The 22,472-nt window shown below is 44.0% G+C and overlaps 1 protein-coding gene across 5 annotated transcripts in view; it reads right to left on the bottom strand.

The window, feature by feature from the left end:
* Window positions 1-21,366, bottom strand: part of Dnajc6 (DnaJ heat shock protein family (Hsp40) member C6) — a 208,100-nt gene extending 186,734 nt beyond the window's left edge. The window contains exon 1 of one of the 5 annotated variants that reach the window (XM_045148997.1): window positions 21,315-21,366. Coding sequence is in view for 1 of the 5 variants with exons in the window: in XM_045148993.1 (XP_045004928.1) it covers window positions 9,241-9,262 (22 nt within the window). In the remaining 4 variants the exon portion in view is untranslated. Of the gene's footprint in view, window positions 1-8,068; window positions 8,187-9,240; window positions 9,387-21,314 lie in introns of those variants that run through there. The other 4 variants (XM_045148994.1, XM_045148993.1, XM_045148996.1 and 1 more) reach the window with 4 other exon arrangements.
* Window positions 21,367-22,472: the final 1,106 nt, after the last annotated feature.

The following is a 22,472-nucleotide window of genomic DNA, read 5'->3' as shown; positions in this document are numbered from 1 at the left end:
GGGAACTGAACCCACATTATTAGACTTTGTAGACAAGTGCTGTAACTACTGAACTATATCTCCAACCCCTCAAACTCTTTTAAAGCTGGAAAGTGAAGAATCAAGGATGCAATTCAGTGTTAGAGAGCTTGTCAGGGGTAGAGTGCTTGCTTAGTCAGGGGTAGAGTGCTTACTTAATCAAAGTTAGAGTGCTTGTTTAGTCAGGTGTAGGGTGCTTGCTTAGTCAATGGTAGAGTGCTTAGTCGGAGATAGAGTGCTTACTTAGTCAAGGATAGAGTGCTTACATAGTCAGGGATAGAATGCTTGCTTAGTTAGGGGTAAAGTGCTTGTTTAGTCACTGGCTGAGTGTTTGTTTAGTCAGGGATAGAGTTCTTACTTTGTCAGCAGTAGAGTGCTTACTTAGTGGTAGAGTGCTTGCTTTGTCAGGGATAGAGTGCTTACTTACTCAGGGGTAGAGTGCTTGCTCAGACACACAACACCTTGAGTTTGATCCCTAACACTGCATAAAACCAAAACAAAACAGGAAAGGGGGCTAAAATCAAACCAGTTTGCTGCTAAGTAAGTGGGCAATACAACTTTATATACACATAAAAATATTTTGCAGCCACCTGATATTCGATAAAAATGCCAAAAATACTCATTGGAGAAAAGACTGCCTCTTCAGCATATGGTGTTGGGAAAACTGGATATATATCTGCAGAAGAATGAAAATAGATTCTTCTCTCTCACCATGCACAAGAATTAAGTCCAAATGTATTAAAGACCTTAACATCAGACCTGAAACTCTGAAAGTGCTAGAGGAAAAAGTAGGGGAAACCATTCAACATATTGGACTTGGCAAAGACTTTCTGAATACAACCCCAATTGCTCAGGCAATAAAACCACAGATTAATCACTGGGACCTCATGAAATTACAAATATTTTGCACTGCAAAGGACACAGTGAAAAAAGCAAAGAGGCAATCTACAGAATGGGAAAAAATCTTCGCCAGCTACATATCTGATAGAGGATTAATATCTAGGATATACAAAGAACTCAAAAAGTTAAGTAATAAGGAATCAAACAAGCCAATCAAAAAAATGGACTATGGAGCTAAATAGAGCATTCTCAAAGGAAGAAATAGGAATGGCATATAAGCATCTAAAAAAATGTTCTACATCACTAGTCATCAGGGAAATGCAGATTAAAACTACATTGAGATTCCATCTCACTCCTGTCAGATTGGCCCCCATCATGAAAACAAATGATCATAAATGTTGGCGGGGATGTGGAAAAAGAGGAACCCTTCTACACTGGTGGTGAGAATGCAATCTGGTCCAGCCATTGTGGAAATCAGTGTGGAGGTTCCTAAAACAGCTAAAGTTTGATCTACCATATGACCCAGCTATAGCACTCCTAGGCATATATCCTAAGGACTCATCTCATTTCCTTAGAAGTATGTGCTCAAACATGTTTATTGCTGCTCAATTTATAATAGCAGGGAAATGGAACCAGCCTAGATGTCCCTCAACTGATGAGTGGATAATGAAGATGTGGCACATCTATACAATGGAGTTCTACTCAGCAGTAAAGAAAAATGAAGTTATGAAATTTACAGAAAAATAGATGGATCTGGAAAGGATTATACGAAGTGAGGTAACCCAGGCCCAGAAAACCAAGTGCCACATGTTCTCTCTCATATGTGGATCCTAGCTACAGATGATTGGGCTTCTGCGTGAGAAGGAAAATACTTAGTAGCAGAGGCCAGTAAGTTAAAAAGGAGATATAAAGGGAAGAAAAAGGAAGGGAGGAGGGTACTTAATAGGTTGATATTGTATATATGTAAGTACAATGATTGAGATGGGGAGGTAATATGATGGAGAATGGAATTTCAAAAAGGAAAGTGGGGGGTAGGGAGGGTATTACCATGGGATATTTTTTATAATCATGGAAAATGTTAATAAAAATTTTAAAAAATAAAAAATAAAATAATGTAAAAATAAAAAGAAAACCAAAAAATTTGCATTCCCAATTAATATTGATATGAAATGCAAAAATAAAACTACTTACATAGCACAACATTAAATACACAAATATATTCAAATATATCCCCCAACTGAAATTTAAAGTAGAAATGAGTCATTTAGAATAAACGGCATGCATTTCACTATGTAAGCACTGACAGAATGAAGACATAATTGTCAAATATTTGCACCTGAGAGATGGCTTAGCAGTTAAGGCACTTGCCTGCGAAGCCTAAAGATTTAAGCTTGACTCTCCAGGTAGACACACAAAGTGGTACAAGCATGCAAGGTCACACATGTGCACAAAGGGGTGCACAGTTCTGGAGTTCAACTACAGTAGCTGGAGGCCTCTGTATGTCCTCTCTCTCTCTCTCTCTCTCTCTCTCTCTCTCTCTCTCTCTCTCTCTCACACACACACACACACACACACACACACACAAAAAAAAAAAAAAAATTGGTCAGTCTGTTGGACTTGTCTCAAAAAAAAATATTGTACCTGCAAGTCGACTGAATGAGAAAAGTACACTGTATCTCTATTGCAATTTTTCCTGGCTTGAAAAATACATGCAATTATTTGGGAGGAAGTGATTTTCTGGACAAAATTAAATATAATTTTTCTAGATTTGTACATGAAACTCTTGGAAATTTCAGTATGTGTGTAAAACCAACATATATTCAAGGCTCAGAAAAGGAAAGAGGGTTTGACCTACCTCTTTAATCAAACATTGAAAGTTATAGAACACAAGAACACATCATTGAATGGAACAGTCCAGAACATTGGACATGTAGCATTTCTGGCTTCTGTCCATGAATACTACCAGAGTCTCTACACTAGGTAACATTTAAAAAGCACACTTGAAAGTTTCCAATATGCTCCCAAAGAGGTGGCACCATTTCAATGAGAACCGTCATAGACCTGCCTCTGATCCCTACATTACCATGTACTCTGACACCCTGAGAAATCACAGATCACCCCTTCTAAAATATTTTAACAGCCCACCCAGGCAATGACAAAAATCCCCAAAAGAGTTTATGTTTTCTCTACAAGTATCAAAGTAGCCATGATGCTTAAGACAAAAAAAAAAATTACATGTGTTAACTTACTTCTTTGCTAGCTAAATATACATATTAAAGAAGAAAGAGTCTGGGCAGAAGAACTCTGTGGGAATGGATAATGCTATGCCCAGAAACCATAGATGTTTTATGAAAATTTCAGTAACAGAACTGAGAAACCTTCCAGAGAGGCCCCTGACACATCCAAAACATTTCAGGCTATTGCCCAGGCTTTTGGTTGTCCACAGAACTAGATGGCAAGATCCTATTGCTGAAGACACCATGTGCTTGGGCTGCAAGACAGTGAGAAATCAAGCTGGAGTTGAGCTGGAAGCTTTCTCCCTGTTGACTACCTGTCAGGATGCTGGAAAGATCTATGTAGCCTGTCAGGCAAGGAAAGTCAGCTGTCTTAACCAACAGTGCACTCTGCAAGTTTTACAGGTGGAGCAGCCAGAACAAACGTGCCAACTGGTGCAATGGAAACCAACTGCTAGGATTTGAGACCTCACTCCAGGGAAGGAATTCTATGACTGGGGAGGTCATAGCTGTAGAGGGGAAACTACTGCTGTTGTCTGGCTATACTGATGTACTGTGCCAACAAACTGGCCACTAAATACTTAATGTATCTATCCATATGTGGTGGTTTGATTCAGGTGTCCCCCATAAACTTAGGTGTTCTGAATGCTAGGTTCCCAGCTGATGGATATTTGGGAATTAATGCCTCCTGCAGGGAGTGTATTGCTGGGGGCGGGCTTATGGGCTTTATAGCCAGCTTCCCCATGCCAGTGTTTGGCATACCCTCCTGTTGCTGTTGTCCACCTTCTGTTGGCCAGGGGGTGATGTCCACCCTCTGCTCATGCCATCGTTTTCCCCTGCCATCGTGAAGCTTCCCCTCGAGCCTGTAAGCCAAAATAAATCTCTTTTTCCCAGAAGCTACTCTTGTTGGGTGATTTCTACCAGCAATGCGAACCAGACTGCAACACCATATGTTGATGCTACTCTCAGTTTTAATTAGAGAACTTCGCTTTTTAAAAATATTATTATTTATTATTTATTTATTTGTAAGCAGAGAGAGTACATATAAGCATGCCAGGGCCTCTTGCCACTGCAAATGAACTCCAGATGCATGTACCACATTGTACATCAGGCTTTACATGAGGACTGGGAAACAAACCGAGGCTAGCAGACTTTGCACAAGCAAGTGTCTTCAACCACTGAGCTATCTCCCCAGCCTAGGAAGCTTTTCTTTTCAGATGACAGTTATCACTGGGGAGACTCAAAATTCATCAAAGTGTGCAAGGAGACATTAGAATGTTCAACACTAAGTGAGAAGCTATATATCACACCCTCCAAGGCTTAGAAACCATTACAGAAGAGGTGGCAGAAAGAATGTAAGACCCAAAGGAAGGGGAGCGGAATGCTTACAATACTGTTTTCCAGACACAAAGAGGCCATGGCATTCATGGCCTCACACTGTCTGATGCCACCTACACAAGATCTGCATAACAGGAAGAAAAAAGTAATGACAAAATAAAAGAGACTAGTTAGAAAGAAAAAGGGATTCAGAGGAGAGAGGTTTGGGAGGGGGAAAAGGGAGAGTGGTGAGATCATGGTGTATTACTTATATGTATGGAGGTTTTGTCAATGAAAAATTAAAGTAAATAAATAAAAAGAAGTTTTAAAAATCACAAAATGTTTACATTTCCCAATTCATTATTTTGAATTATAAATTGAGGGGTAGATACTATATTAGAATATATTAGGCCTATACGTCTAGTTATGTTCAACTCCCCAGTAAATTTTGTAGTAACTCTTCCAGTGAAAAATTCTTTTAGACCCACTATCACAGGCAATGTTCACACCCTAGTTTTACCACATTAAAATCTTAGGCATAGGGCTGGGGAGACAGTTTAGTGGTTAAGTGCTTGCCTGTGAAGTCTAAGGACCCGGATTAGAGGCTCGAATCTCCAGGACCCACGTAAGCCAGATGCACAAGGTGGCGCATGCATCTGGAGTTTGTTTGCAGTGGCTGGAGGCCCTGGCGCATCCATTCTCTCTCTATCTGCCTCTTTCTCACTGTCTGTTGCTCTCAAATAAATAAATAATAAAAAAATCTTAGGCATAGCCTTATTTACTCTTGGAATGCCATGTTTGTTATTATTAAATAAAATCTCTCAAAATAACAGAAACATTGAGAAAGAAATATTTTCTCTGACCTCTTGTAAACAAAAACCAATTTCCACCCAATTTTTCAAATTCTATTCTTTCCTATCTCTGCCTTAAAGAGCATGTTGCTGAATTTATAGACTTAAAATGTCTATTTTCTAAGCAAACACAAGAAGAATAGTGAAATGCCATCACTTTCTAAGCTCACATTCCCCCACTTTTTTGGGGGGGTGAGGAAGGGTCTCACTCTAGCCCAGGCTGGCCTGGAATTCCCTATGTAGTCTTAGGCTAGCCAAATTCACAGCAATCTTCCTACCTCAGCCTCCCAAGTGCTAGGATTAAAGGTGTGCACCATCACACTTGGCTACTTCAGACACAAAGTGGCCATGGCATTCATGACCCTACAGTGGCTTATACTGCCTAGAAAAGACCTGCATAATAGGTGAGAAAAAAATTATTACATCAAAATAGAACAGGAACTAGCTGGAAAGAAGGGATTCAATGTAAGGGGATAAAAAGAGCATGGTGGGAGGGGATTATGTGTACATGTATGAAGGTAGCCAATAAAGTTTTTAAAAACATATCTTTGTTTGAGAGAGAGAGGAAAAAAAAAAACATGGGCATGCCAGGGCCTCTAGCCACTGCAAACAAGCCCCAGATGCATGTGCCACTTTGTGCATCTGGATTTATATGGGTACTGGGGAATTAAACTTGGGTCCTTAGGCTTTGCAGGCATGCACCTTAACTGCTGATCCATCTCTCCAGCCCTAAAATGTTTTTCTTTCAAAGGTGAAATAATTCTAATATAAATGATGTATATCATTTTATTTTAAAACTCTAAATTCAGAAGTTTGCTTATGTTAAAACCCTTACCCAGCTGGAGTGAAGGCTTAGCAGTTAAGGCACTTGCCTGTGAACCTTAAGGACCCATGTTCTACTCTCCAGATCCCATGTTAGCCTGACACACAAAGGTGAGGCAAGCGCAAAGTCGCACATGCCCACTAGGTGGCGCAAGCATCTGGAGTTCCATTGCAGTGGCTGAGGCCCTGGGCAGCCAATTCTCTATCTCTCCTCTCTCTCTGTCTCTCTCTATGTATAAAAAAATAAGCCTTACCATGGGAATGGTCTGGTGAGGGGGAAAACCTGGGTTTGAACCCTATTCTGCCATTTTCTAGTGAAGTATTGCTACTCCAAAATAATGAGTCCACTTCTTCACATGTAAAATACCTCCTACCTGGCAGCATTATAACAGTATGTAAACTATCTGGCAGACAACTTTTCACATATAAGCTATTCATTAAATAAAAGGCTTAGTACTTATTATGAAAATTATCTGTTGTGTTTGCCGACATCTACTTATTAACTCATTCAAATGTTTTATTGTTAGTTGTCTTATTTTTTTCCCTTGGCTTGCAAAGCATTTTAAGATATATTGGGTATGATGTAAATTTTTTTTTTTTTTGTATTTAGAAATTTCCTGAGCTGTCCTAAAATGTACTAAAAAGAAGTCAAAGAAAGGAAGGCTGTTATTAAACCACAATTCAACATTTCCTGAACATCTGTCATGTGGCAGTAGCTTACTAAATTTCAATTTTTCTTATCAGCATCCTAAGCTTGTATCTACCCCATCATCTTCTTTTTACTTCACCTGAATCTCTTCTTGATCTTGGTAAAAAAAGCTGATTTCCAAACATACCCTACATTTTTATTCCTTTTTTCCCTAGGGTCCTTTTCAACATAAAGACTCTGCATTTTGGTGTATTGTTTCATATTCTACTCACCAACTGGTATCCTGGTACCCACAAGTAGTCCTCATAGTGTGGTAGCCATGCTCATACCTTGTCTTCACCATCCCCCCACAACTCCCCCCACCCCGCACATACACAAACACACATTCAGCAGGGTTCGTCAACAGAGTCCCATAAGGGATTCTCTCATCTCAAGAAGCTTGGACGAATCTTGTGGGACCTTAGAAGCACATTAATTCATAATCTATTTGGGGGTCCTAGACACTTTGCAAATGTGAGGAAAATTCTGAACTTTCTCTTCCTAAACAGGTTTAAGTCCCAAGTACTTCCGTTACATTTGAATGTGTGACACTTTCTGAGACTTAGTTATTCCATCTAAAATGTTGTTTAAAGCCCAGGTCCCTCACAATGTGAAAACATTAATGCGATCAATCTAACATCTTTCTGCATTAGGAATAAAGAAGCTAAGACCACAGAAATCAAGTCTTGTCTCCAGTGAGTGAGGACGGTAAAAGCCACAGCCTACCTGGACTCTTAGCTCAAGACTATTTCCAACCCAATGTGAAATAAAAATTGTGAATTTTAAATACCTGTTCCCAGCAAACGGGGTTTACACACTGAGATGAGGAATGTTTCATGATTCAGGAAGCTCTATTCGTTTCTAAATTATATCCATGGCCTAGCATGACTTGGCAAATAAGCAATTTCTTCTTTCCATTAACCCTTTCTCCAGCCAGTGCAAACAAGGAAAGACCAACATTCTTCTTGGAGTTGAAGTTAAACACCTTGGGCAAGCGCGCGCGCGCGCACACACACACACACACACACACACACACACACACACACACACGCGCGCGCGCGGGGGGGGGGGGGGAGGGGCAGATTATTTGTCCAAGAGTGACTGGCTTGACAGTAGGAGTGAACAGGCCCTCTTTGCACTTACCAAGCCCCCACACAGCTAAATTTTGCTCACCGAAGCTGCTTAATTAAAATGTAAACATCAAAACCGCACGGCTCGATAAGCGGACGGTGAAAGAACCCAGAGCTATAGAAACGTTAAGTCCACCCACACCGGCAGCCCTACCCCCAGCGTCTCACCCTTAAAACCTCTTTTGGAGAAACCAAGATCCACTGAGAACCTTCACTGGCACTTTAGCAAACAGAAATGCCAGTCTCATCCCAGGCACCTCGTGTGTGCGCGCGCGCATGGGAGCACCACCGCCCCGCGCAGGGGGAGCGGAGTCGGCTTCGCAGCCCGCGCCGGGCCGCCCGGGGAAGCCGAGCGCGGGCCGGCGCGCGGAAGGGCCCTCCCTGCCCCCGCCAGGCGAGGGGCCGGCGCCCGACCCCGACCGCACTGCGCGGCCGCCGTGGCGCAGCAGCTCGGGCCGAGAACCGCCCACGGGCCGAGACGCGGCCTCCCTCCGCGGCCAGTCGGGCGCCGGCCCCGGGCGCTGGCCTCTCGGCGGGCGTGCGGACCCCGACAGCCACCGATGCCCAGGGAAGCGAGACCCAGGGGTCCTTGGCTCCTCCCCCAACTGCGGCAGAAACGTTCAAGCTTCACAATTTAAACCCCGGAATCCTCCAGAATCCTTGTTGTTGAACCTAAATTTGATTGGCTCGTGTCCAGTAACTCTTCCCTTCCTGAGCTGTCATATAACTCCGTTTCTGTCCTCGCCCATCCCTCCTACAGAATAAGGGTCCATGGCTTATTATTATTATTATTATTATTATTATTATTATTATTATTTTGGAGAGGGGGACGAGCGAGGGGTGCAACGGGGAGTTTGCGTAGGAACATTCATCTGCAGGGTAAACAGGTCTGAAGGTCGGGGTTGACTCCCCTTTGAGCCCTCAGGAATTCTCTGATACATTTCCCTCAAGATCCCAAAGGGGTTAAGTTCCATGTATTTCAAATATTCCAGCAATATGCGAAAACCTACATTTTAATGAGTAATGACTGTAAACACTACCAAAAGAAAAGCATAAAAATTCTGGGAGCTATTATAGAAAGAACTGTGAAGTGGAATTATGTGGTACTTAGTTAAGATTGAATAAAGAATAAAAATAGATTTTGTAGTACAAAACTGGAAATTTGACAGTATTCAGAAAGCAGAATCCAGTCATTTAAAAAAGACATGTATTACATAACTACAATGTTTGAATATATGCCCAGCAACCGTAAATCAGCAATTAATACAAACCAAACATACCTATGTCGTGACATCTCACTGGAGTACCTTTTAGCCTCCCTTCAGAAGTCAGACCCTTACCTTTATTTTCAGAGTCTTTCATTCTCTGCTTCTTCCCTCTACTGCAGAAGAGCAGGAAAGTCCAGCTGATTCTGCAACTCTGACTTTTGATTTGTCATTCACAGACAGAGGCCTCAGGGGCGAAGTCCCTCAACAGAAGAGCACAGGGCTATGATAATGGCATGTCAATCGGCGGCGGGGGTTATAATTTTGCATATGCTGGAGTCAAAAGGATGAGGATGAAGGCAGCCGTAAACACAGCTTCCAAAACGTGGCATGGAACTGGATCTGGAGCCTAGGTGTACCTCTCTTCCCCCAGGGTGGGGATCCAACTGCCTAGCGCCTCCTTGCCTCAGAAGAGGTTTAGTTCATGCTCAAAGTGTGCAGGTGGCATATGCTGGGCATATTTTCAAATGGTAGCCTCGACTGTGGAGGAAATAGAGCCTTGTGCTCTTTCTCACACACTCCATTGCTGCATTCAGTCAACAACCATTGTACCTCTCTATGGGTAGGCCCCATGCTTAGTGCTGGGGCACAACGGTGAACAGAATCAGTCCACAGCCCTCAAGGGGCTCAGAGGGACCTGTGCCTGCTGCATGGACACAGGTTCCTGAAGCTGCCCAGACACAGGCTGATCAGGGCTGCAGTGATCAGTTGTGAGCCAGTGAGTGGCTCAGCCAGGAAGAGGCATGAGGAAGTCAGACCAGGAAATCCCTCTTGAAAAACAATGAAGCTTCCAACAAACCTTTCAGACATTCAGTTCACACTTTACAAAGCTAGGATATCCTCCTTCCTTCCTCCCTTCCTCCCTTCCTCCCTTCCTTCCTTCCTTCCTTCCTTTCCTTCCTTCCTACATTGAACAAATGGTTCTTTGTGGCAGGCATCTGTTAAGAGTGTCAGAATAGGAACCAAGAGACTAAGCCCCGGCTAGAGGGGCTACTGCTGCATTCTGCTCAGAGGATTCAAACAAGCAATAAAGAAATAGGCATGGTAAGTAGTAGTCATTGTTGGGAAGAAAAGCAAAACTTGGCAGTGAGATATTTTAAAGTATGGTGCTATTTTTAAGTAGGGTGTCCAAGTGAGCTGAAATTTAAGTTAAGTAGGATGGAGTAACCATAGTGTTCTAAACATTTTCACTCCAAAACTGGAGTTGGGAATGTGGCTCAGTGGCAGATGTTGCCTGGCATGCACAAGGCCTTGGGTTTAAGCTCCAGCATGAAATGAGAGTGAGGTAGGGAGCAGTCTTCCACTCCATCCACCCTCACCAATGGTTGTTTGTTTATTTCTCACTACATAGATTGGAAAGCAAATCTCCAGAAAAACTGTTAGGACCTAAGTTGGGGGGAAAAAAAAACAGAAAGATACAGCCACCTGTTGTACACATCCCCAATACTTGCTGGATTAAATGCAGTACTGTCATGGAAAATGTCTTGGGTTAGGAATGGACACAAGCGTGTGGAAGACTTCTCTCTACCATTATGCAGGGTGCATGGCTTCCCTGAGGCTGCCCGAGGTATGTAGCAGGCTGTGGAGAACATCAAAAGGGAGAAGAGATGTAGTACTCTGTCCACTCTGCAGTCTGTAATGTGAGGCGTAATTATCAGCTGCGTGGACACATTTAAGAGGATGAACTGCAGTATTCACCTGCTCATGCAATGGGGAGCCAGGGGTCAAATATGATTGTGTAGTTAACCTGTCCCTGCCACTAGAGGTCCCTGAACTGGCTTCTAGCTGCTGAAATTCAGAGAATCCATGAAAACTTAAAAATGCTTGAATATTTGTTTTTATTATCCTCTCCTTGGCACTGGATAGTCCCCCTCTGCTCGGCTTTGATAATTTAGGCCAATGAGGAAAAGATGTTATGACAGTTGATGTTTTAATGTCCTCCAAAGACCCATACACTCAAGGCATGATCCTCAAGATGGCAGAACCTTTAAGAGGTAGGATATTGTGGTGGTTTGATTCAGGTGTCTCCCATAAACTTAGGGGTTCTGCATTGTAGGTTCCCAGCTGATGGAGGTTTGGGAATTAACACCTCCTGGGTAGTGTATTGGTGGGGGCAGGGTTATGGGTATTATAGCCAGATCCCCCTTGCTAGTGTTTGGTACACTCTCCTGTTGCTATGGTCCACCTTATGTTGGCCAGGGGGTGATGTCCACCCTCTGCTCATGTCATCGTTTTCTCTGCCATCAAGCCTGGAAGCCAAAATAAACATTCTTCCCCCACAAACTGCTCTTGGTTGGGTGATTTCTACTAGCAATGTGAACCCTAACTGCAACAGTAAAGTGGTACCAGGAGTGGGGTTGCTGCTAGGCAGCTGACTATGTAGTTTTGGCCTTTTTGAGCTGACTTTCAAGAGGAATGTGGAAGAAATTTGAAGCCTTGGCCTAAGAGATGCCTTGCAGTACTGTAAGTACAGCTTGATGGCCTATTCTGGTCAGAGTTGAAAGACCTGAATGCAGTAAGAACTATAGACTGAGTTTGGTTATGAGGGTGAGAAAGAGCTTTGCTTGGACTAGGCTAGCAGTTTCTGTGAGAAGCTTCCTGTTATTCCTGTGTCCTGAGAAGTTGTGCAGGGTTGCTTTGCACAGAAATGAACTGGTGTGAGCAGAGGGATATGGCACAGAAAAAAAAAAAAAAAAAATCTTTGGGCCTAAACTGCTTCCTGTTCACCTGAAAACTGAGGGATAACAACTATTGAGATTGGGGAACTGACCTGCACTGGGGCAACAGGAAGAATGTAGACTCTTTTAAAGGGGCCTGAGTGCTCAAGGTTTGTCCTGTTCTTCAAAGTCTGCTTTATTTTCCCCTGGATTAACAAACTGGCACCTTACCTGGTATTGTGGAATATGAGAAATGCAGGAAAGTGTGGGTCATTGGGTTTGCAACATGGTCTTGTGTTTTGGAAATGGCCATGGGCAGTGTGAAAAGGTTTGCTGGATGCCTGCATGGAAACCCCATGGGACCATGAGGAAGAACCATGGATTGCAGTGGAGACCCAGTGGAGATGCCAGGACAATGAGACAGCTGCTAAGGAAAGCTGCCAGCCCTGGATGAAGTTTTCCAGGACTGTGAGTAGCCTAGCCAGAGAGGCAGAATTGGAACTCCAGAGACGTGTTGCTGGTTAGAATTATTGGACCTGGAGATTTGTCATTGACTAGAGTTGTTGGACTTGGAGCTACAGCATTTGATGTTTGTCCAGTTTAAATTATGTATTGCTTCAGTACTCCTTTGCTATGCCCAATGCCATCTTTTGCAGTGTGAATGTTTATTCTGTGCCATTATGGTGTGTGTGTGTGTGTGTGTGTGTGTGTGTGTGTGTGTGTGTTATGGCTCAGTTAAAAGACCTTGGATCACAGGGATGTTTGAACATCATTAGGACTGATAAAACTATGGGAACTCTCAAAGTCATACTGAATGCATTTTGTTTTATATCATGTATGGATATCAGTTTATGGGGGCCGGGGATGGAATGTGGTGGTTTGATTCAGGTGCCCCCATAAACTTATATGTTCTGCATGCTAGGTTCTCAGCTAATGGAGATTTTGGAATTAACACCTCCTAGAGGCAGTGTATTGTTGGGGGCGGGCTTATAGGTGTTATAGCCAGATCTCCCTTGACAGTGTTTGGCACACTCTCCTGTTGCTATGGTCCACCTTATATTGGCCAGGGGGTGATGTCCACCCTCGGTTCATGTTGTCATTTTCTCTGCCATCATGGAGCCTTTCCCTCAAGCCTGTAAGCCAAAATAAGCCACTTTTTTTCCCCACAAGCTGCTCTTGGTTGGGTGATTTCTACCAGCAATGTGAACCTGACTGTAACAGATATAACAGGAGGTCCTTAGGTCACCAGGGGTATGGTCTCAAGGGGGATTATGGCAACCCAGGCTCTAACTCTTTCTCTTTTCTAGTCATGAAGTGAACCATTTTGTTTTGTTATGATATGTTGTCTCACCAGAGGCCCAAAGTAATGGTCCTAATCTATCAAGTCTAGAACCTCCAAAACTGGGAGCAAAAATAAACCTTTTCCCCTTGCAAGTTATCATGTACTTTGTTATGGTGATAGAAAGTTGAGGGCTAGAGAGATGGCTTAGCAGTTAAGCACTTGCCTGTGAAACCTAAGGACCCCGGTTCAAGGCTTGATTCCCCAGGACCCACATTAGCCAGATGCACAAGGAGGCGCATGCATCTGGAGTTCATTTGCAGTGGCTAGAGGCCCTGGCATGCCCATTCTCTCTCTCTGCCTCTTTCTGTCTGTCGCTATCAAATAAATACACAAAAATAAACAAAAATTTTTTTTAAAAAAAAGAAAGTTGAATATCACATATGCTTTCATTAAACTGCATGCTAACCAGCAAATGAGCCATTGTCCTACACACATAAAAGAAATGGACATCTTGGGAGGATGAGAGGCTGAAGAAGGCTTCCCATACTCTTTCAATCAATATCACTCAGAGTGCCTGGCTCTGCTCTGAACATTGAGAATGATGTCAGTGCCTAACAAAACATTCTCTGTCCTCAGAAACAAGTCACGAGGTGTCCACAGGTACACTGGCTTCCAAACTTGGGCAAAGGGATGCCAGGTTTGCATTTGGGTAGTAAGGCAAGGACTCTGCAGCAGAACAGAATGGCACTTGGGAGGCAGAGGTAGAAGTATTGCTGTTGGTTCAAGGCCACCCTAAGACTATAGACTACATAGTGAATTTCAGCTCAGCCTGGGCTAGAGCAAGACTCTACCTAAAAAAGAAAAAAGTGCCAGACATGGTGGCTCACACCTTTAATCCCAACACTCAGGAGGCAGAGGTAGGAGGATCATTGTAAATTCAAAGCCAGCCTGAGACTAAGAGTGAATTCAAGGTCAGTGTGGGTGAGACCCTAACTTAGAAAAAAATAACACATTACTCAAATAGTGACAGTTGAACTTACAAGCAACGAATTATAAGGCTTTTATATTTCTTTGTGACTTCTGAAGTACTTTTATTTCTTGATTAGTGATTAGTAAGCAAAGATACTCTAAAGATATATCACAAATGAAACAGAGCAACTGATCCTGCAAAAATGGCCCCTTCTAGATTAGTCATTCTGGGTAAGGGAAAAAGGAGATGAGTACCTGTGTGCCACGACACTCAGCCTTCCTCTGTTGCCAGGGCATCCAAACAGCTATCAAAGAGGTAAAATGGAAAGGGAGGAATCACTGATAGGAAGTGGAGAGGTTACAGAAGTGTATGATTGAAGGCTGACCACAGAAGCGGGGCACAAAGCTATAAGACATCAGAGACCTACCAGCAAGAAGAAGGAAATTAACTTGTGTATATGTAGTATTTACCAAGCAACTTTTTTCTATTGCTATTAGCATATATTTACTGAGGACTGATTTGTGAAAGAGTCTTTGTGTGTGTATATGCATGTTTACATGTGTGGAGGTCAGAAGTCAACATTAGGTGTCACCCTCTCTCACTTCTTCACCTTATTCTTTGAGACAGGATTGAACATTGAGCTCACTGACTTGACCCTAGAAATCACCCCTCTCCTCCTCCACAGTGCTGGGATTACAGACAAGTACCACTCTGTTCAACATTTTCATGTGGGTACTGGGGTTCCAAAATCAGGTCCTCATGCTTGCACATCAAGCAGTTTTAACACTGAGCAATTGCCACAGAGAAGCAAGCAATAGTGTTCACAGAAAGATGCCTGGGTTTGAATCCCAACATCTTAATCATGGTACTGTAAATTCATTACTCAACCTCTCTCTGTTGTGGTTTTTCTTATTTATAGAATTGAAATTGTAAAATTAATCTAACATACACACTGTTTAGGGTGGTATGTGACATACGTCCCATTTTGTTACAAGAGAAAAATGAAAGAGAAAGGCCAAGTGATTTGCCAGAAGACACAGCTAGGAAGCAGTAGAACTACTACACTCCATATCATGTCTCACAACATTCTAGTGAGACAGGACAACACTGCTCTTTATTGGGGGAGAGCTTGGGAACCTGATAACTTACATGCCACAAACTGACAAATGGAAGAGCTGGACTTAAACCCACATTTACTAAAAGCCTTTGCTTATCCCACAGGTCGGTTTCACAAAGTTCAGCATGCTTCAGAACTACTTCAGGACTTGCTGAAGGATAGATTTTTGAGCCCTATCCTACAGTTTGTGATTAGGTAGCCCTGACATGGGTGCTGTGAATTTGCATTTCTAACAAAGGTCTATACTGCTGATCTGAAGCCACACCTGGGGATCCACACTCTACAATTATGCACCTGTATGCAGAGCAGGGCGTAGGGGACTGGGCCCAAGACTAAGTAAATGAGGTTTGTCCACTCTGGCTAAGGGTTGGTTGCTTTCCAGGGATTAGGAGATTAGCTGCCTTGTATTTTTATAGTCATTTGAGACCTGGGCTCTCATTTGATCTTTCAAATAACCATTACCTCTATTTGGTGTGATTTTTAAAAAGAGACATATCATTACTGCAGCAAGGAACAAAACCACCAAAGTTCTGTTCTCTTCCTGTCCTGGAGGGCACTGTGTGCCGATGGAGAGAGACCAAGCTAGTTCCAGCTGTGTCTCCCAAGGCCTACCATGTCAAGGCACACAGGATTTGGGGTAAGTTATTTCTTTTTTTTTTTTAATTTTTTTGTTTATTTTTATTTATTTATTTGGGAGCAATAGACAGAGAGAAAGAGGCAGATAGAAAGAGAGGGAGTGAATGGGCACACCAGGGCTTCCAGCCACTGCAAATGAACTCCAGATGCGTGCGCCCCCTTATGCATCTGGCTAACGTGGGTCCTGGGGAATTGAGCCTCGAACTGGGGTCCTTAGGCTTACAGGCAAGCGCTTAACCACTAAGCCATCTCTCCAGCCCAGAAGTTATTTCTTATGGGGAGGAACTCAAGGCTAATTACTATAATTTCAAGTACTTGAAAAGTCTATGGACTACAGAAACATGTTCACCCTCTGATCACTCCTTTTTCTGCAATTTAAAACCTTTGGTATTTGATTAAAAATACAGTTGTCTGGTGTGGTGGGGAGGGACGGAATTAACATGGGATTTTTTTTATAATCATGGAAAATGCTAATAAATTTTTTTTTAAATACAGTTGTCTGGAAGGATGGATACATTTGAAAGATTAGTATCCACTCTACAGTTTAATCATACTCCCATTCAGAAATAGAGCACTTGTTTAGCATGAGTATGGCCTTGAGTTTGAGCTCAATTGGGAAAAGGAAACTGCATAGTTATACATATTGTGTGTGTGTGTGTGTGTGTGTGTGTGTGTGTGTGTGCACACGCCAGGGGTTTTTGAGCCTGCAAATGAACATCTGTCTAGCTTTATATGTGTGGCTATAGAGTTGAACTCAGGCTGGAAGACTTTGCAAGCTTGTACCTTTAACTGCTGAGCAACAGCCCCAGCCCCACCCCAGTTATATATTTTTAAGTTGTTTACAATATCCAAACAAAATAAACCACAAAATCAAAAAAATCCTATAAAAAGAAGAAAAATATAAGGTACCAAATAAAAGATATACAAGAATGGACGGGGCTGGAGAGATAGCTCTGCAAAGCCTAACGACCTGGGTTCAGTAAAGTCAGATGCACAAAGTAGCGCATGTGTCTGGAGTTTGTCTGCAGTGGCCGGATACCCTGGTGATCACTCGCTCTCTTCCTACCTCTTTCTCCTTCTCTCAAACACGTAAATAAAAATAGAAAATAAAATACTTTTTTTAAAAAGTCTGAGGATAAGCATGGTGTGGCGGCTCATACCTATAAGCCCAGAAAGGTGGGAGGATCATCATGAGTTTGAGGCTAGCCTGGACTGTGGAGTGAGTTCCAGGTCAGCCTTGGTTAGAGTGAGGCACTACTTCAAAAACAAAAACCCAAATATAATTTTTTAAATTAAATCTAAGGATGCTCAGAAAGGAATCATGAATGTCACTCCCGGCTGGCGGCAGCTGAATTAGCATAAAGCTATCATCTTTCAGGATTAAAAGTAGCATATACCAGGCTGGGGAGATGGTTCAGTGGATAAAGTTGTCACTCAAGTATGAATACCTGAGTTCAGATCCCCAAAACTCACATAAAAACCAGGTGTTGTCACTGGCCTCTGTAGTCCCAATGCACCCAACATGGGAAGGGAGCCAGAGAAATCAGAGTCTCCCATAAGCTTGCAAGCCTGCTAGCCTTGCACAGGCAGCTCTGAGCAATAAGAGACACTGTTTTAAACAAGGTAGAAGAGGGGCTGGAGAGATTTCTCAGTGGTTAAGGCACTTGCCTACAAAGCCTAAGGACCAGAGATTACCAGTACCTACATAAAGCCAGATACCCAGAGTGGTGCATGTGTCTGGAGTTTGTCTGCAGTGGCTAGAGGCCCTAGCATGCCCATATTCATTCTCTCTCTCTCTCTACACACACACACACACACACACACACACACACACACACACATACATATGCCTCTCTTTTCTTTTCTCTCCCTCTCCCTCTCCCTCTCCCTCTCCCTCTCCCTCTCCCTCTCCCTCTCCCTCTCCCTCCCTCTCTCTCTCTCTCTCTCTCTCTCTCTCTCTCTCTCTCTCACTTTATGTCAAATAAGTAAATATTTAAAACAAAAAAACAGCCAGGCATGGTGACACACACTTTTAATCCCAGCACTTGGAAGGTAAAGGTAGGAAGACTGCCATGAGTTCAAGGCCTGCCTGAGACTACATGGTGATTTCCAGGTAAGCCTGGACTAGAGTGAGACACTACCTCAGAAAAAAATAAATAAATAAATAAACAAAGGTGAAAAGCAAGGACCAACCCAGATGCTATCCTCTGAATGTCTATTATGTTCAGGGCAGTGTTACAGTGATATCACATGTCCCTAGAAGCCACATTCCTTCTCAGTCCCTAGAAGCCACATTCCTTCTCAGTCACAGCCTCCTGGTAAAAAAAAAAAAAAAAAAAAAAAATTAAATATTATATATATATATATAATATTTTAATTTATATATAATATGTAACATATTATTTATATATATGTAATATATATATTATATGTAATATTATATATTACATATAAAGGAAGGATGCTGGTGGTACAGAAGACATGACTGGACCAAAGTTTTAGCTAACCCAAAGATCTTTCAAGGAGCTCACCAAATCTTTCAGTCCCATGACTAACCATATATGAGGTGTGGTAGTATGGTGAAAGCTCTGGACTAACATTCATAGAAATAACAGACAGCTCTTGCTGAGCCTCTGTGTACCTAGAACACATCCAATCATCATAGCAACGAGAGCCATAGAAATGATCATTCCCATTTTTCAAGAAAACACAGCCCCAGCCAAGATCACATAGCTTAAATGAGTGCCACTTATTTGTGGCACACTAAAACCACAGCCTAACATCATAGCAAATAATTCTAGATGTTCAAAATAATGCTGAAATAATGAAAAATACAGACTGTGGGCTAGAGAGATGGCTTAAAGGTTAAAACGCTTGCCTGCAAAATCAAAGGACCCAGGTTTGATTCCCCAGGACCCACATAAGCCAGGTACACAAGGGGGCGCACGCATCTGGAGTTCATTTGCAGTGGCTGGAGGCCCTGGCACACCCATTCTCTCTCTCTCTGTGTATCTATATGCTTGCAAATAAATAAATATATTTTTAAAAATACAGACAGACTGTATTTACTTACGCTTATTTGTTTAGATGGGCTTTCACTCTGTAGCCCAAGCTGTCCTGAACTGACTGTGTAGAACAAGCTGGCCTTGAGCTTGTTTAAGGCTAGGTCTTTTCCTCAGCCTGCAAAGTGCTAGGACTATAGGTATGAGCTACCACTCCCCAGTCTGCCCTTTAAAAAATCAAATGAGTTTGAAATATGGATTTCTTTCTTTGCATGGTATTCCATTTTTACTTCTTGCCTCCATGAATATGATATGGGGCCATATTAATTTAGTGCTAGGAGAGATGGAAGGAAGGATGTTCAACAGGTAGTCAGGCCAGAGTCAGCCATTTGCCAGTCATGTGGCATCCTGCATGTCACTCGGTATCTCTAGATTCATCTTCTCAGGCATAAAATGGTGGTTAACAACAATCACCCTTCCTCCTGGGTTTGTTATCAAAATTCGAGCAAGATCTAGGACTGCTCCATAAAGTACCATTTAACAGAAAATATGATAACATCCTTACCCCAGGAATGTTTGGGAAAAGGGAAGAGAAATAAATATTAGGGAATGAAGGGAGCTGCTAAGATACTACCTATGAAATGAGTGCCACAAAGCTGTGGATGAACCCTGAGACAGGAAGGAGCATGGCAGAGGGTGCCGTGCTTTCAGCATGCACCGAGTTTAAAATTACAAAACACAAAAATTTGTTCTAACCTTAGTTATTACAGTGACAATGCCCATGTATTCCTCTTCTGCAAGTATTCACACAATCCCAGGAGCCACATGAAATATGCAATCATCACTCAAGGAGTATCTGTTGCAATCCTGACCCCATACAAGCTAAAGAGAAAGGGTGATAGCCTTGCGCCTGCTACTTTTCAGCAGCAGACCTTGATGACAGTAGAAGAAATTCATAGGGATACCATGAGTGAACATAGGGCGCATACTTCAGAAGTCAGCTAAATGACAATGACAAGCTGTAAAATGTCCTTAAATTACCAACAGAAAAACTTATTTCCAGTGCCATAAATATGTTCAAGATTATTGGTCATGGGCTGGAGAGATGGCTTAGCGGTTAAGTGCTTGCCTGTAAAGCCTAAGGACCCCGGTTCAAGCTCGATTCTCCAGGACCCACGTTAGCCAGATGCACAAGGGGATGCACGCGTCTGGAGTTCGTTTGCAGTGGCTGGAGGCCCTGGCGCGTCCATTCTTTCTTTTTCTCTCTCCCTCCCTCCCTCTCTCTCACTCTTGCTCTCTCTCTGCCTGTTCCTCTCTCTGTCTGTCGTTCTCAAATGAATAAAAATTTTTAAAAAGATTATTGGTCTTCATAAATTTGTCTTTATAATGCTTGCTATGACCCAGCACCTTATAATTATGAACTCTTTTAATTTAGTAATTCATTCGATCCTCAAAGCAACAGGGCAGAAGTGACTATGTCCTAACAGAGCCCCTGGCACAATCCAGCTTCTTCCATGGAATTCAGCTGGACATTTTAGAAATCAAGGCATGTCGGCCTCTGGGAGGAAGGGTCCTTGGAACCACACGTGCCAAGTACTTTAGCCTGCTGGGGATGCAAAGATCAAGTGAAGAAGCTGGTGTGGGGAACAGTGGCAAATGCCCCACAGGCCATGAAATACTAATGGAGAGGTTACAGTAGTTTCTAGAGAAGGCAGATGAGGGGGAATCTGCGGGCAGAGTCGAGGGTAGATCATATCTTCTGTGTAGTGGCCTCCCACCTCACCGAGGTAAAATGTCCACGCCAACTCTTGGCCTGCTCAGACCTTGCTCCTCTCAATTTCCCCTTGCTCAGCCCCAGGAACCAGGCCACAGTTTCCCAGCGGGCTGGAGTAGCTCGACCGGCTCCGGCTCCGGGGCTCCCTGGATGGCTTCCCCGTGCACCAGCTCCTTCTTCTGCCAGCAGAAGTGTCTGCCCCTCCCGAGCACCTGGAGCAACGTGAGCCTTTGTGGTGTACAGTGAGGCTCCCTACGAGTAGTGCCTTGGCAGTGTTTCTTTCAGACCCTGGCACAGTGAGGCTGGACACAGATTAACAGATGAATCCGTGGGAGTGGAGCCCCTGGCGAGGACAGGGTGGACTGCTGAGAAAGTGGCTCCCTGTGGCCTGGCCTGGGGACGTCCCCGACCTTGCTGGCGGCGCAGGTTCGGGAAGGGGTGGGTCGTGAGGAGATGGGGAGGCCCCTGGGGCGCAGCCCGGGGCGCGGTCATGCCCCAGGCACTGCACTGCAGGGGCTGGCCAGGTGTGTGGGTACAGGAAGGGATGCAAACCCTAGAAAGACCTGTGGCCTCGTCACCCTCGGCCCCCGCAGCAGCGCCGCCGGCGGAGACGGAACCTGCGCGGGAAGGGAGCGCGCCGGACCGGCCCCTATGCCACGCGGGCCGCGAGCTCGGGCCTGGCCTCGGCCGGGGGCCCGCGACCACACTCACCCCGCGCCTGGGGGCCGGTCCCGCGCGTCCTCCACGGCCGCCCGGCCACCCTCCACCGCCGCAGCGACGAGAACAGCCCCGGGCTCTTCCTGCTTCGGTGCTCCGCGGCGCCCATCAGTGCGCCCGCCCACCGCGCCGCCCGGGGCCCGGGCCGAGGGTCGCGGCGCGCTCTGGCCGCGGCGGGTGGACGCGGGCGGGGCGGGGCGGAGCCTGCCGGGCCGGCGCACCTCGCGCTCCCGGGCGCTCCCAGCCGTGCCCGGCACCACCAGGCGTCGAGAGTCGTCCTCCCGCTGTGCGCAGAAGGATGTGCCCGATTTTATCACAGATCTTGATCCACGCCTGCCTAAGCTGAGATGACGATTCCTAAATCCTGGCCTCTGTTTCTTCCCTGGATCAACAGGCTGGAAATTTAAAAAAATCTGTCCATCTCATAAAGGTGCCATTTTTTGTCCACATAACTGAACATCAGACAAGAGCTTCACCGAGTGGACAAAATTAAATCATCAGCGGAGGCAGATGCAAACGGAAAGCCTAGAAAGCCAGGTAACTAAGGTGTGTTCTGGACAAAAGTACACAACCAAAGTCAAATCCTGGGAAAACTGAGGACAGTACTATTAGCAGAGGAAACTGGGTTATTTGCCAAAGGTATTGATGTCATAAAAAGTGAAGGCTGTTGAAGAGACATGACAGGAGGACCCTGGGCAGAGGCTCTGTGTGTGTGTGTGTGTGTGTGTGTGTGTGTGTGTGTGTGTGTGTTGTTTACAAAAAATAAAATACAGAAGAGAAGTTTATCAGAGATAAACTTATTGACATTAACTATACTGTCAAATGTAAAGAAAAACATTCCTATTTTTAGAAAATTCATACTGGCCGGGCGTGGTGGCACAGGCCTTTAATCCCAGCACTCAGGAGGCAGAGGTAGGAGGATCGCCATGAGTTCGAGGCCACCCTGAGACTACAGAGTTAATTCCAGGTCAGCCTGGACCAGAGTGAGACCCTACCTTGAAAAACCAAAAAGAAAAAAAAGAAAAGAAAATTCATACTGAAATATTTCAGAATAAAGGGCCCTAAGCTTACCTACAAATGGTCAAAGAGAGAGAGAGAGAGAGAGAGAGAGAGAGAGAGAGAGAGGGAGGGAGAGAAAGAGAAGTTTTGCGT

Source organism: Jaculus jaculus, chromosome 5, assembly GCF_020740685.1.
Source record: "Jaculus jaculus isolate mJacJac1 chromosome 5, mJacJac1.mat.Y.cur, whole genome shotgun sequence".
In the NCBI taxonomy this organism is placed as follows: domain Eukaryota; kingdom Metazoa; phylum Chordata; class Mammalia; order Rodentia; family Dipodidae; genus Jaculus; species Jaculus jaculus.
The sequence above is the reverse complement of the archived record's forward strand: the minus strand, read 5'-3'. Positions and strand labels throughout refer to the sequence as shown.